The sequence below is a fragment of the Miscanthus floridulus genome, chromosome 2 (genome assembly GCF_019320115.1).
Source record: "Miscanthus floridulus cultivar M001 chromosome 2, ASM1932011v1, whole genome shotgun sequence".
Lineage (NCBI taxonomy): Eukaryota > Viridiplantae > Streptophyta > Magnoliopsida > Poales > Poaceae > Miscanthus > Miscanthus floridulus.
The window spans coordinates 13371718-13387461 of record NC_089581.1 but is presented as its reverse complement, the minus strand read 5'-3'; the positions used below and the strand labels follow the sequence as shown (position 1 = coordinate 13387461).

Here is a 15744-nt window from a genome sequence, read left to right as displayed (position 1 = left end):
GGCATCTTCAACTTCAGGTAGGTGTAGTTGGGGACCGCCATGAATTTGGCATAGCATGGCCACCCCAAAATGGCATCTTCAGCTTCCCACATAGATGGGGAGGTACTGAATGATGAAGTGGTCATCATCCACCCCTTTGGCTCGGTAGATGAGCTAAAAGTCCTTGAGCCATATACTGGGGTTCGTCTCCCTGATATACTTGGCGATGTTGGTAGGCGGTCAAAAGCGCTGTGGGAACGACGCTCTCTAGATGCGTCGGCCAAAAGCCCATGGTCCTAGGCCATCTGGGCTAAGACTCCAGTCGTCCGGTCGGTGACCACACCTAGGGAGCATCTCACTGGTCCCCTCGATGGTCTGGTTGGAGCCCATGCTGTCTGCTCTCACCGCCGCCCGGTGGACATCATCATCATACCGGGCCTGACACCGGTTGTTGATGACATTATGAGCATCTTGGTTTGGCCCAAGACATTCACGCACAGGTGGTCGGTGTGGAGTAGGCGCTAGGTCAGGTTGTGGCCCAGCTATGACCTCATGTTCCAAGCCGAATGACTGTAGCCGCGAGCGGATGGAGCGATATGTCTGGTGTGTCCCCGCCCCCTGGTGGGGAGAGAGACCGTGAGTTGGTGTCATGACGCAAAGCTCTCTGCTTGTTGAACGGCGACGATTTCCACCAGTGTCTGGAGGTTCCGATGGACCGCCTACTCCTGGGGGTCGTCATGCTCTGGAAGGCCGTGTAGAAGCATCGCTGCCACAACGATGTTCTGACTAGCCCGAGTGAACTGTAGGGGATCATCTCCCCTCGTCGATGATGTTGCGCTGAACTTGGAGGGCGTGACCCTAGGTGTTGCTCGCCGGGTTACGTGCATGGGGCGCATCGTGGTGTGTTGAGCGCGCCAGCGCAGGTGGCGGCTGGTTCTACCGTCTTTGTCGTAGCTCCTTGCCGTGCTCGTGGGCACATGCGAGGGCATCCATGTGAGGGGCCAGAGGGGTGTGGGTCTGAATAGACTCTGCCACCACCGGCGGCTGTCCCGGAGTGTCTGCCATAGCGCACTCACGGGATAGAGGGTGGCTAGTTGCCACGACGTTGCCGATGCTAGAGCCGTCGCTCTCAACATCGTCATCCATGGGGTCGTGAAAAGAGGTGGGAGCGTAGTCCGCCATCCCCACGAATTCGGATGCGAGAGGGGGCGACGCCAACATCTTTCAGAGCCCCCGTGCATACGCATCCGCAGGGGACGCGAGACCATAGGGGAACCGGTCGCACAACGGTCGCGGTAGGGACAACGGGGTCCCTTCGGGGAATCAGCGGAAAATAATAAATAGCGAGTAAATAACAGTATGTACATTACCCACAGTGGGGTTTGAGTCTAACGTAGACTCGGAGTGAAGCGTAGGCGCCTCATCGTTGAGGTCGCTGGGAGTTCTGGAGCCGACGGAGGGTGCCCCTCCGATGGGCGCCGGAACAAGTGCCTTCTCGTGAAGGCGAAGCACGCCGAGCCGATCAGCGATAAAGTCTAGGCTTCCGAAGAGGAAGGTTTGGGATGACTCGAAGACGGATAGAACCCACATCCCAACACGTGGGAGTGTGGAAAACTCCAGTGAACCAAAGCGAGTCATCTCGCTTGAGCCCGCCATGACGAAGGTGGCGGAAAGGTTGGCCATCCAATGACCAAAAGCGTGAACGTACGACGTCTTTTCCATGGATGACGCCAACTGTCGGTGCAGAAAGTGACCAACACGTAAATATTTATAGTTTTACCGTACGTTGTGATCAGATGTGGCCTAGCACTCAATGACATAGGGTTTATACTAGTTCAGGCAACATGCCCTACGTCCCGTCTGAGTCGGTCGAAGACTTTATTCCTGAGCATAGATGCTCAAAGTTTGTTGTGAGGTTACAAACAAGAGGGAGAGAGATGGGGGTGCAAGAGATCCGATCGGACTCTAGACCGAGAGAGATGGGTGCTCCTACGTGCACTAAGTATTTAAGCGTGTGCTCTGTTGAAATCGTTCGTGAATCGATCCTCTAATGGTTGAGTTGTCTGTGAATCGATTGTCTTGGAATCGAGCGCATCCCCTTTTATAGATGAAGGGGATGACTTTATAAGAGAAAGAGAGTATGTGTGCTACCTAGTCTTGTTGCCCATGCCGTCGAGTACAAGGCGGTTTGTCGGCGCTCACAACGTCGTCTGCTGGGCCGAGTTTTTGCTGAAAAGCAGATCCACGAGGCACCCCAAATTTATGAACCTGACGAGCTTGCCGTTGCACTCCAGTGTACATGCTGATAAGATAAGTAGGCTATGTTTAGTTCGCGAAGTGAAAATTTTTGGATGACACATCGGATGTTTCGGGGACGTCGAAAGGAGTTTTCGGATACTGATAAAAAACTAATTACATAGCTCGCCTGAAAACTATGAGACGAATTTATTAAGTCTAATTAATCCGCCATTAGCGCATGTCAGTTACTGTAGCACTTATGGCTAATCATGGACTAATTAGTCTTAAAACATTCATCTCATGATTTCCAACCAAACTGTGTAATTAGTTTTTTTCGTCTATATTTAATACTTTATGTATGTGTCGTAAGATTCGATGTGATAGTTTGGGGTGAAGGCCGCAGTAGTAGCTTGCTGTTGCACTTACGTTCCCATTGATGTTGAATTTAACCGCCACGTAATAAATGAGCTGGTTCGTCTTGAGTTCATCCTACTTTATTAATTTTGATGAAATGATTCTATACTGCACGCTGATTATTACTTATAATAAGGGCTGAGATGGTGGTAGACTACTAATCTATTACATTTCATCACAAAAAAAAGGTGAAGGATAAGAAGGTGATGGGCCATCATATTGCTTAGGCCAAGCGGCTCTAGGGATTTAACTCTTCTTATAAAAAAAAGTATTTAACTCTTATATTTTTTCACACTAAATCTTTAACTTTTCCGCCTATTCCATTCCGCAAAAAGAAAAGAGAACAAATCTTATTCCACTCTCTAGCTGTGAAGTTGTAGACTTTGTTCCTGGGCCCACCGTAACTGACTGCGGGTTCTTTAATCTTTAGGGACGTGACGTCGCGCACCGGGCCCGTCTATCGAGTATTCGGTCCCACCCGTCAGTGCTCGGACACCTGACGAACAAATAAACTCGCTCGCTCCGTTCAGAGATTCATTCAGAGAAGACCCGCCTCTCCCGCGACGCGACGCGAGCAAGAGCAACCTCTCCTCTCATCGCCGGATCGTCCTCGTCTCCGGCTCTCCGTTAGCGCGCGGAATGAAGGGAGGTGGCGTCATCAGGGCCGCCGGCGGAGGTGCCGGCGGCGCGGGTCTGATGCGAACGCGACTGCGGCTTCCCGTGGTGCTCCTCTCCTGCTCCCTCTTCTTCCTCGCCGGCTTCTTCGGCTCGCTGCTCTTCACCCAGGTACGCGACGGCGAGCCCCGCGGCACGTTCCGATTCGTTGCTGCCCTGTAGCGCCGCTCCTGATCTGGGTGGGCTGGCTGCGGTGCGGCGGGTGGCGCGGTGCAGGATCCGGAGGAGGCGGACATGCCGGTGCCGAGGGAGCGGCTGCTGGAGACGGCGTGGCCTGAGATGCCATACGGCGAGTCCGGCGAGGCTGCGCCGTCCGTAATCCCATACCAGGTGATGTCTCGTTCCGGTTCCATCTCCGCGAGGGCGGTTGCCCCCGTCTTCTCTTGCCCATTGTTTTGTCAAACATTCGGCGTGATGAGCATTGGTGCGGGCACGTATGTTCGTGAATTAATTCTAAGCTAGCTCATGAATGAACTGACTTTGGTGGCGATATTCCTCGGTTGGTAGAATTCATCTTTTGGGTATTTGATGTGAATGATATCATGCAGCGACCCACTTTGGGGTGAAACTACCTTGTCAGTGTAATGTTTCCCCAATTTTGACTGTACCTTGTGGGCAGCGGTTTTGCTGTGATGCCCTGATAACTAGCATGTGATTGTGGCGGAGTTTGGGCGTCAGTTGCGTGCATGCAATTTTCGTGGCCTCATGGTCTTGCGTGTTGGGAAGATTGATAAGCATTTCAAATTTAGCAGGCTTCCTGGCATAAGAGGAAAATGCAGGAGGTGTGGGTGTTGTGGGACTTTCGTGGCACCCTCACCAATCACAGTTGTATCTCAGTTTCTGCCATCGTGCAGCTAATGTAGGTTCCTATTACTCAAGAACAGTTGTTGCAATGAATGGATGCAGCACATTTAGATTTTATTGTGTTTATGCATTGAACAATTCTGCAGAGTATCGGCTACATTGAGCATACTTTTTTAGGTATAGAATGGGTTGATTTGATATCGTGCGAACAATTTATACACCCTAGATTTCTCACCGTGACACGAGATACGCATCTGACTTCTGACATTTAGCTTATGGCTGTGCATCCTATATCCTGGCAGGCTGACACTACTTGTTTCCAGGGTAAGAATTCAGTAATATCTTTAATTGTATTTCTTCTGTTACATAATACACCATGACCTCAGCTTCACTAGAAATTGCTGGGGTTTTTTTTCCATTTGTCATTATGTTCCTGAAATCTACCTGTGCTGTTTTAATAATGTATTCTGAACTCTTGAGCAGATTTTGAGCTGGCAGCCTCGTGCTTTGTACTTTCCACAATTTGCGACATCAGAACAGTGTGAAAATATAGTAAAAACTGCAAAGGAGAGACTGAAGCCATCAACATTAGCTCTGAGGAAAGGAGAAACCGTGGAGAGTGAAAAAGGAATCAGGACAAGGTAACCTTAAAGTCCAAGAGTAAGTGCGGTAAAGGAATAACCAAATAGGCTGACAAATCAGTCCACATTTATTACTGTGGAGAGATTTTGCAGTAGCTTTTTCTATGGATTGTACTTATGCTGCAATGAGCAATGCCATCTCAGAACTGCCTATTTTTAGGAGCATGTGTTGGATTATTAGTATTCTTGATCTTTAGAGTTCTCATGAACTATATTTTCAGACATTTTTATACCCAATTTGTCTTCCACACACAATCATGAAAATAACTAGCTTGTGGCATTATCTGAGCCTCATTGAACTGATGGATCCTTATGCCAAACAGTTCGGGAACATTCCTCATTGCTAATGAAGACCCAAGTAGAACCCTTGCAGAAATCGAGAAGAAGATTGCAAGGGCTACCATGTTACCCCGAAATCATGGGGAGGTACTACATAATATTTGCACTTGTATACCATACTTTGTGGTTTAATTATTCCAAGTTTGGTCAGAGAATTGATTAGCTGTAGAAATCTACATGTGCCTCTTTCTCTTTTTTTTCCTGTCCCCTTTTCTTGAACTTTTTTTTTTTTTTTGCGTTGATGAGAACCAGCACACTGGGGAACAAACCAACTCAATAGTTATAGTAAAAAAAATAACAAGGGATGTAGTGATCTACAGGGAGAAAAATAATTATTAAACAATATAGTCCCAACCTAAAGCAGAAGTTATAATCCATGTTAATTTATCATTTCTGCTAAGTGCTATCAATCTATCATGCATTGGCTGCTAAAGAAAAGTGCATTCAATCATTCCATGGTATACTGGATTTCACTTGAAGTATAAGTTTTGCAGGTTTGGTAGTTTCCTGATTTGGTACTGGTATATGAAGTGTCGCTTAATAAAAATATGGTAGTATTATCTTCCACAAATGCAAATATAACTTTGAAAGTAATCTTATTGTTCATTAGGATCTAACAGGAAGTTTCTATAGTGTCTGTGGTTTTAGATATAATCTTTGCAGTAACTTAATCTTTCTATTGCTACACATGTACTTGCCCCTTACATGGAATGAAGATCACATTTGATATATGGATGATATATTCCTTTGCGCAAATTTTGAGCACCCCCATTGAAAAGGACAATGTTGGGGATCATTTAGAATCTATTAGAAAAGGGCATGAAAAAATGAGCATTTATAACGTTTCATTGATTAACTATTTGCTTTTACTGTATGTTGCAGCCATTTAATGTCCTGCGGTATAATATTGGACAAAGGTATGCTTCACATTATGACGCATTTGACCCAGTCCAGTATGGTCCACAAAAAAGTCAAAGGGTATGGCAATTTGCTTGCTCCAGGCTAACTTCAGCATTTGTTGTGATGTGCGAACTGAATTACTTTGACTCTTTCAAGAACAAATGCAGTAGAAAATGCTAGTTCTCAGTAACATTTTTCCTCCAGGGAATCCTACATCTGATATAACAAACATTTAGTACTTTAGGTTATACCTTGGGTTTGTGTATGTTTTTGTCTTGAAATTATTCAATTAAACTGTGTAACTAACAAGCTATTGAAATGCAATTTCCCAGGTGGCATCTTTCTTGCTTTATCTCACGGATGTCGAAGAAGGGGGAGAAACTATGTTCCCATACGAGGTGAGTGCAAGAAAGTTTTTATATGTATTTTTGATAGCAGATTGTAATGAGTACTGTGCTGATTACAGAATAGTGAGAATATGGATATAGGGTATGACTATGAAAAGTGCATTGGCCAGAAGGTAAAACCAAGGAAGGGTGATGGACTCTTGTTCTACTCCCTTATGGTAAATGGAACCATTGACCGGGTACGTGCTGGCCTATCAAAGTGGCCCTGTACTTGTGTTTCCCGTTCTCTAAGTTGTACACGAAGTAGAACTCATGTTCGTTCTTTTATTCTAGAATATATACTACTTCTGTCCACAAATATAAGCATTCTCGCTATGCACCTGGACTTTTATATTTGTGAACGGAGGTAGTAAATTCTTTTCTTTGCGAGGTAGACGTTAGATTTTGTGTGCGATGGAAATCAATTTAGAGTTACAAATGACTAGTGTGGACATTGGATAGTTTATGCTGCTAACTTGCGTTTGCACATGCTGTCGCAGACTTCACTTCATGGTAGCTGCCCTGTCATCAAGGGCGAGAAATGGGTCGCCACAAAATGGATCAGAGACAATATAGTGTAGAAATCGAAAGGCTCAGGGGTCATGTGTCCCTTCAAAATAGATCAAGCGCACATATACTGACCATATATACTTTAGTATTTGTTCAATTACCGTACACGGTTGAACCAACGGAAGGAAAGTGTAACCAAATCTATTTGCATCGTGTCAATATATAGCGCTATAACTTACAAGTGGGCAAGTGGCTTTCCATGATGTCTTTCCTTTTCCGAGTTCGTGCTGTATTGCCCTCGGCACATAAACAGTAGAACACATTCGATTGCATTACTGGAAAAGTGAAACTACGACGTTGAAGCGCTACCAAGTGTTTGATCAAACTAGATCCCCGAACTATTTATTGCATACATTGATGGTCCACAAACTTAGTAGCTGGTTCACTTAAATTCAAACCTCTCTAGTGTTATTTATGTTTCCGAACTATGCATATATAATCATTTGGAATTCAAACCTCTCTAGTGTTATTTAAATCACCGAGCTATTAATTTGCATATATAATGTGATTGGTTTGCATATATGGATGGTCACCCGAGATTCAAAGCTCTCGTGTTATTTAAGTTCCAGAACTATTATTTGCACATATGATCATTCAAGATTCAAACGTCTAATTGTTATTTAAGTTTCCTAACTACTAATTTGCATATATAATGAGTGGTTCACTCAATGTTCAAACCTCACTAATCAGTGGTGATATGTTTACTTAACAAGTTAACATACACGTGGTAGCAATGTTATATACTCATGTACTCCCTCCGTTCCTTTTTAACCATCGTTCTCAATTCCTGAGAAGTCAAAGCTACTTAACTTTGACTAAATATATACAAAAAATATTAATATTTATGATACAGAATTAGTATCTTAGATAGACCGTTAAATCTATTTTTATAATAAACTTATTTAAAGATATAAATGTTGCTAATATTTTTTTACAAACCTTATCAAACTTAAAAACTTTAACCAACATGATTTCCATTGCGACATTTGTCGCAGGGACGGAGTATCTATCAGTGTTGAGTTACACAATAATACGGATATACCCAATAAAAAAACGTAGAAAATCTAATGGGGTCCACACTCATCGTCTAAAATGGCATCGATCAAATGGGCAAATGGTCACGCTGCTTTTCTCGTCCTAGATATGGAAGTTAATGACACCGCCTTTGCTCGTCAAGATATGGAAATTAATGACACCGCCTAAACAAGTTATGGGCCAGCGGTGCACATCTAGGGTCAGCGGTGCACATACCCTATCTATATAAATAAGTTGAAGGACCAGTTACTATATAAATTGTAAAGCATTTGAGCATTCGATGCAACTCATATTTTCATCTGTGAGATCCAAAAAAAAAAGTATTTCATCGAAATGACTATCACCCGAAATATAAATAAGAATCATACACACATAATAGCACACCATAATACAAGCAGTATGCTTAGGGTTGTATTGTACTCTTCACTTTGTCTAAAGATCACATACAATTCCATATCCCATCACAGGAGATGATATGAATCTCATCGCATTCAAGCACAACCTGCAGGTTTAAAGCTACAGTCCAAAGATTAAAGACAATAACAAGAAGCTCTGCGAAGGTTGCCGACATGATGCGACTCATACTATTTGATTCACTGCCATGGAGTCACGGCCCAGATTCCTGGAGCGAGATGCTTGCTGAGGGTGTAGACCATGATTATTGTGGTCTCGGCCTACTGTTCTCCACAGCTCTAACTTGGAGGAAGTAGGGATGTGCCTACATTTATTCATGTGTCGAGCCATTAATGCAACAAATCTAAGTATCATTTATAAGAAACCTTATTCTTTTAAAACTTGACGATAGGAAATTGTTCATTGAAAGCCGGGTGAGACTGAGCATCAAATATCTAGTAACATGCATGCAAATTGATGTGGTACAAAATATTACTCGCACTATTTTTGTAAAAATGGCATCAAGATTATTGGATTAAAATGTCAAAGTTCAGAATATTTTGCTGAAAAAACAATAAAGTATGAGTGAACACACATTAGGCGCAGCTTATAAACACCTAAAACACGAATGTGATTGCAACGTAAATTACTGCAAGTTACCAAATGACAGTACATTTCGTTAATCAATTATAATGCAACAGGGTGTGATAATATGTGACAGGACAGATCTAAATAGCAACACCGTTATCTGCAAAGGTAGCTTATCTGTCTGGCTTACCATAGCTTCACGTGCAGTAAGCCTATCTTGGTGATCATAGCGCAGAAGCTTATCGAGAAAATCAATGGCCTATAAATACACAGAATCATACTGAGCAATAACCATTTACAGTAGAAATAACAGAAATACCAAGCGCTAATAACAAACCTCAGGCGATACTAGATGTTGGTTGTCAGCATTGATGAACTTCGCCCAAGGTTTTCTACTATGCCTGCATATGATATACACGGGAGGGTTATAATCCATCTAAACAAAAGGATCCAACATCTCAAGGAACGGAAATTTACCTTCCAACAAGAGCTTCAAGTTGAGGGTCCAGCTCAATGTGATACTTGTTCAGATAAGCATTCAGCCCATCTGTTCCAAGGACCTGAAAAATAATGGGAGGGTGACAGAATTAGATACTGCACCAGACTGTCTTGTGTTTTAATGTCGCACGCCCATTGCTGCATATCAGATAAGCATCAAATAAACAAGCACAGCAAGCTCTTTAGAACTTCCTGAGGATTTTTCAGTTATTCATAGTCTAAGTACACACAAATTGGTGACTTGCTATCTATGAGCTCAGGCAGATGCTGAGTGCTGCATTAAGCATGAGGTACAATATATTAACATTATAGCTTTGCAATATTAAGGTCTGGTGCAAAGACTCCATATCACATTACGCAGACCAAAGGAAACAAGACACCAGTTACTAACTTGCTATAAACATGCAGACGTGACTTGGCTGTGAGTTTAATTTCAATGTTTCAAAGTTCAACAGTGATTAAATCAGGTAAGTGCCATCGACAACAAACAATACACGCTTCATGTTGAGATAGAGTGGGAGTTAATCTGGTGCTGTATCATTTATCTGCTACGGACCTTTAACTGAACTCATTTCTATGATGGCAGGTTGTTCCATAAGCTTTATCCAACTTTGATATGTATAAGGATAATTATATCACATAAATAACATACGGAACACATAATAAACCTACAAACATACCGAACACGGGTGCAGTTTCATCAGGTTAAAAAAGCGATCATATACTTTCTTACAGAACATCAATTACTAAGGAACCATTGATAATTATAATAGCAAAAGAACAGAGTGTAACGTCAGAGAAGAAAAATGCATATAATTTGAACCCTTGGTTCTAAACAAACAGTCAAACCACGGATTGCATAATAAGGTTCATACCAAAACATCTACTTTATCCCAGAAACATGTGGAATGAACAATCAAACTAATGCTTACCTTTGCAATCTTCACAAGTTGGTCATGGTTGTCATGGCCATAAAAGAATGGTTCCTTGCGAAATATCTGCAGCCATCCAGTCAGCAAACATATTAAAAAATGAGTTACCAACCACCAACTGACAAAATGTTTGTGTGATTGTGTCCAATAGTATTAACATAAGGACAGCATTTTTACAGTCATACATACCATTCCAGCAAACATGCAGCCAAGACTCCACATGTCCAAAGAATAATCATAGTCTTGTAAATCCACAAGGAGTTCAGGACCCTTGAAATACCTGAATCAAAGTGGGAAAATATGCCCAGGTCAGATGTCAAAAAAGAAAGCATGGACCAATATTGAGAATTAGATGTGATTTGTTAATTCATACAAATAAATTGCAGCGCATAAGGATAGCATGCTAGCATAGAAGTAAACAGAGTAATTATAGTGTGCTTTTACGCCATTCACTAGATTTGCTTGTTCTTAAGATTCATTAACTTTATTACTTAACTTTCAGAACTACACACTACTACAGAAATGAGATCTAGTCCCGGTTGGGAACTAGCTCTACTCCCGGTTTCCCAACCGGGACTAGCAATCCGGGGCTAAAGGTGTTGTTCTTTAGTCCCGGTTTGCCACAACCGGGACTAAAGATCCTCCCAGCTTTAAAAAAAAATTATGCCTCCCACCGCTGCGCCCTGTGAGATTCGAACCCAAGACCTCATGCACTGCCTCGCGCGTAGCTTACCACCCCACCTACACAACACATCTAACAATGGATGCGATGCTTTCCTTTTGAACTAACCCATCCGGGGACACCAACCGGGACTAAAGGGTCTACCTTTAGTCTGGGTTGGTATTACCAACCGGGACTAAAGGTTGGAGGACTTTAGTCCCGGTTTAGCCGTTGGGCAGGGACCTTTAGTCTCGGTTGGAGACACCAACCGGGACTAAAGGCCTTCTAGTCCCGGGGGCAAAAAATGCCGAGGCTAATGCCAAATTGGGACATCGTTCTAAAGTCTGTTCTCTAGTAGTGACAATCACATAGAAGTGGACTCAAATCAATTGAGTCTCTCTGCAATGTTGCTTCTAGACTCTAGAATAACAGATCTACATCCAAACAAAAAAAATGTGAACTAAACCAGTTCTGCTCTTAACATGTTATATTTCAAAAACGCAAGTGATTAGAAGGATGGAATTCAATCTAAGTACAATTAAGAAAAGCATAGGTAAACAAGCTGTTCAGTCATGTCTGAACCTACCTCGATGCAACACGGACATTATATTCCTTGCCTGGATGGTAGAACTCAGCTAAGCCCCAGTCTATCAAGCGAAGTTTCCGAAGCTCGTGATCTATCATTACATTATGGGGCTTGACATCTCGATGCATGATACCTTGAGAATGGCAGTAATCTAGAGCCTGGAATTAAAAGAAATAATTATCACATAGCAAGTAGTAAGTTGAAATGGGGACAGACAGCCACAAGATCTAAAGCACATTGGAGCTCTCTTTTTTTTCTCGAACATGCAGGAGAGCTACATATACATTGGTGTTCTCACTTCAAACTCAAAATAAAGCAGATCTTTAAAACATAAAAGTGTGAGTATGTTAAAAAAACTATTTTTCAGAAGAAAAACAGTAGAAACATGAAATACTGATCAGATACTCAGATTCTTAAACATTAAATTCGTGCTTATCAACGATATATTGTCAACAGCATTGCAACAAATTTACAACTCCATAAGATGGTGTTTTCAGAAATCCATGGCCATACAACACATGCAAGTGTGTAACTGTGAAACATTCATGGGCAGAGATCAGAGACAAGAGAGGAAGAATTTCAAGCAATCAGATTGATTCAAACTAGGGTATACTACATGAAAACTGTGTCTAGTGAAGCTTAGCCAAATAAGAAAGAAATTACTTGAAACTATTTCCACAAGAAAAATAATGTAATGTCTAAATGACAACATGTCAAATAATTCAGATGGCAACCGTTACCTTGAGTAGCTCATATATGTAGTAGCGGATGTCATAATCCGTCAATGTGGGGTACAAAACTTTGAAGTCCGTGTTGTTGACAAATTCGAATATCAAACTGGGAGTCTTTGAATGCTGATCTCTGACAATATCAAGCAACTTCACAATGTTTGGACCTCCACAGAGATTCTGAAGTATTTTGATCTCCCTTTTGATCTGCCAAAACATACGAAGGGTATGTTAAGAGACCCACCATGGAAATGACTATTTTCATAAGCAGTGACTCTTCAGCACTCAACACCTATCACTAAAACTGTGAGATCACTAGAAAAGAGAATGTGCAAGGAAAACTGTTGCAAAGAACAGCCAGAATATTCCTTTAAGTACCTTCTTTTTCTTGACAGGCTTAAGGATCTTAATGATGCATTTCTCATTATTGTTAACATTGATGCCTTCAAAGACCTCACTATATTTACCTCTTCCAACTTTCCTGACAACTTCATAGTCATCCTGCTCACTGGTCAAAGAGATACACAATGGTTAGGGAAACATTACTTCAAAAGATATACAGAACTTGTAATATGCTAACAGGTGCTCTGAAAATATTGAGTGCTCCGGAAATATTGATAGAAGAATTAAACAGACCAAAAAGATGGATTTAAATGATCGTTATTAGAGTTTGGAGAATAGAAATTTAATCTGTACTGTCCGTGCAAGTTCCATGGATAAAAAAATATAAAAAAACTTGATCCGCGGTGGCTAGACAGCCCCGGGTATTCCGGCTTAAGAAGAAGATCTTCCCACGCAAATCGAGAAAACCCCCGAACCCCTGCCCGACCCATACACAGCGGCACCGCAGCTCCGTGAGATGAGCTGGCCACAGACCTGTGCTTTGGATGTGGGACAGACGAGGGAGTTTTTTTTTCCCTTGGTCACTGTGGCCGAAGCCACAAATAAAGAGTGAGTCCCTTGGGACTCGAACTCTGACCACCCCAAGGGGGAGGTACTGAGCCTGCACTGACCACTCGGTCAGCCAGGCCGTTCCCAAGTTCCATGGATAAGACCTGCATTCTAACTAAAATTGCTGAAATAAAAGTTTTTGTTTTTTTTTTCCTAAAGTTCTCCACAAGTATCATAAGAAAGAAGACAGCGAATAAGTAGCCACCTCTTTCAGTTTTTTTTATCAAGAAGACACTACTACAGTAATACTTCACCACAAACTAGGAAAACCATTTGCAAGAACTGTAGCTCATTACATACTCAAATAAAGTTCTGCACGAAGAGAAAAACAGTTCACCTCCTCGGTGTCACTAAACAGAAAAGTGCTTCCAATAAGTCTCAGATCTCAACTACCTACTCAATGCCATGGTGTCGATGATTTCCAGTAGGAATGGGACAACAAGCTACGGACCTGTTTGGAACGAAGGAATCCAAAACACAGGAATAGGAAAAAAAGCAGGAATAAGGTATGATGAAAAGTGAAAAACTATGGGATTTCAAAACACAGGAACAGAAAATTTAGGCTGTTTGAAACACAGGAATTTATAACATAGGAATTGTAGTGCGCAGCTGCCTTGGACTTCCACCCAGGAAGAGAAAACCAGAGGTCTGGATAGATGTTTATTTTCCTGTGAAAGTTTGAAGATGGTACAGTATTCCGGAGGAAAGGAATTGGAGTTTTCCTTTGTTCCAAACGTTCCTCTCATCTTCCTTTCCTCTGTTTTTGTTTCCTCCACTTTTCCTACAAAAATCCTTTGATCCAAACACAGCCTACATGTTTTTGGTTGTTGCTTAAGGTGTTGCCGCATAAATTTGTGACATCCACAAACATTTAGTGACTGGAATTAGCTTGTTTGGTGATCCACATGCCTCATACTCCCAATTTGGTGAAAAGTTCAGCTGTGCCTTAATTCTAAAAAGAAAAAGGCTTTAAGCCCAGTCCTATCACCAAGAATCAACACATGTGATGTTACATTTAATACACTTTTTTACGGGTCAATGCACAATAATTGCAACCTCGAAACACAAGGAACTATTTAGCCAAATCATAACAAAGGCTAAAAGGAACATGCACCTTAACTAACCCAGCAAAATAGCAAAAGAATTAAATTGTCCTGATAGAGATAAACACCATGCCGCCAGTACACGGTCGACAATGAAAAATCTGGGTTATGTTGCAGCTACATAAGAAGTCACTTCAGTTTTCAAAATATGGGCACTATTGTGATATTACATCAATATTAGGATCTTATGCTCCTAACAAAGCATTCATACAGCCCTAACTGTACCCAGATAAAACGATAATGCTGCTCACCCAGGCCATCCAGCCAAGATGATCCAAAAGCAGCCAAGCAGGCCAGCCAATATTAACGATCTCACCTAATCCCCAGCATAATCAACCGAAAAGCTTAAACTCGAACGTGCAAACTGCGCCAAGTGGTGTTAGAATGTGACGTGACGTAAGCGCTTACCCCCATTGGACGGTGAGCGCCTCGTAGTCCCAGTACTCCTTGGGGCGCAGGACGTTGACGTCGGTGTAGACCCTCGCCTTCGACATGAGGAGCCCGGATCCCGCGGGGGGCGGGGCGGCAGCGCGTGGACGCGGGAGGGCGAGGAAGGAGGACGCGAGCGCCGCTACGACGACGGCAGCCGCGGCGGCGGGCTTGGCGATGCCGGTAGGCAGGCGGTTCCAAGGGGGCGCACCGATCATGCAGCGCCCATCGCCGGCGGCGAGGCGGGGCGGGCTAGGGTTTCGGCGGGCGGAAAGGGGGGAGAGGGAGACGAGGGAGGAGAAGGTGGAGAAGAATCTCTCGTCGGGCTTTGTTTAATTTTTGGCGTGGCTGCGTTTGGATACCGTACCGGTGGACTGGGACGGGCGGGCGCTGGAATCTGCTGGCTTTTCGTCGCTATAGGTGGATTGTTCGCTTTCATACATGTGCATGCTGCCCCATTGATTGCAGTTGCAGCAGGGTCGTGCTGCCGGGCGTCCGGGCGGTCCATCTGAAAATCTGAGATGTTTTTTTTAGAGGAATGCATGATTCCAATAAACAGCCACACCAGCTAATTCCTTCAAAGTCACGATTTCTAATTCGTTCGCTACCCGATTACATTATGGCACTCCGGTCATCACACAGGGTAGACCATTGCTAATTCGTTCGCTACCCGATTACATTCACGTGGTACAAACTTAATCTGTGGTAAGAAAAAGTTTTCTGCTAGTAATTCCTTCAACTCATGCGCTACACCACCAAAAATCGACAATCTTGAAATCGTCACCGAGGAGAGCTTCCACCACTTGGACTGCGAGAATTCAAGGACAATGTCTCTTATGCCCAAACCATTGCTGCTTTCACTCCTTCTACACAAGCAAGAAGCTCCATATGCAA

At 43.0% G+C, this 15744-nt stretch overlaps 2 protein-coding genes across 3 annotated transcripts; one reads left to right on the top strand and one right to left on the bottom strand.

Moving 5' to 3' along the window:
* Positions 1-2951: 2951 nt before the first annotated feature.
* On the top strand, positions 2952-7129 carry LOC136537976 (probable prolyl 4-hydroxylase 9). Of its 2 annotated transcripts, none has more exons than XR_010779179.1 (8): positions 2952-3417; positions 3523-3636; positions 4594-4751; positions 5075-5177; positions 5973-6068; positions 6323-6388; positions 6479-6576; positions 6877-7129. XR_010779179.1 is itself a non-coding variant. In XM_066529954.1 (8 exons), exons 1-8 carry the CDS (start codon positions 3271-3273, stop codon positions 6955-6957), a joined length of 885 nt encoding a protein of 294 aa, XP_066386051.1. In that variant the 5' UTR covers positions 2953-3270; the 3' UTR covers positions 6958-7129. The 2 variants fall into 2 exon arrangements, 1 of the variants encoding a protein (XP_066386051.1); XM_066529954.1 differs by having other exon boundaries at positions 2953-3417; positions 6457-6576.
* A 1173-nt stretch (positions 7130-8302) lies between these two features.
* LOC136537975 (casein kinase II subunit alpha-2-like) lies at positions 8303-15235 on the bottom strand. The gene is made up of 10 exons (XM_066529953.1): positions 14830-15235; positions 12746-12875; positions 12380-12574; positions 11640-11797; positions 10582-10672; positions 10393-10458; positions 9440-9522; positions 9300-9363; positions 9153-9221; positions 8303-8699 (listed from the first exon to the last, which is right to left on the bottom strand). Exons 1-10 carry the CDS (start codon positions 15066-15068, stop codon positions 8640-8642), a joined length of 1155 nt encoding a protein of 384 aa, XP_066386050.1. The 5' UTR covers positions 15069-15235; the 3' UTR covers positions 8303-8639.
* Between the last annotated feature and the right edge of the window lie 509 nt (positions 15236-15744).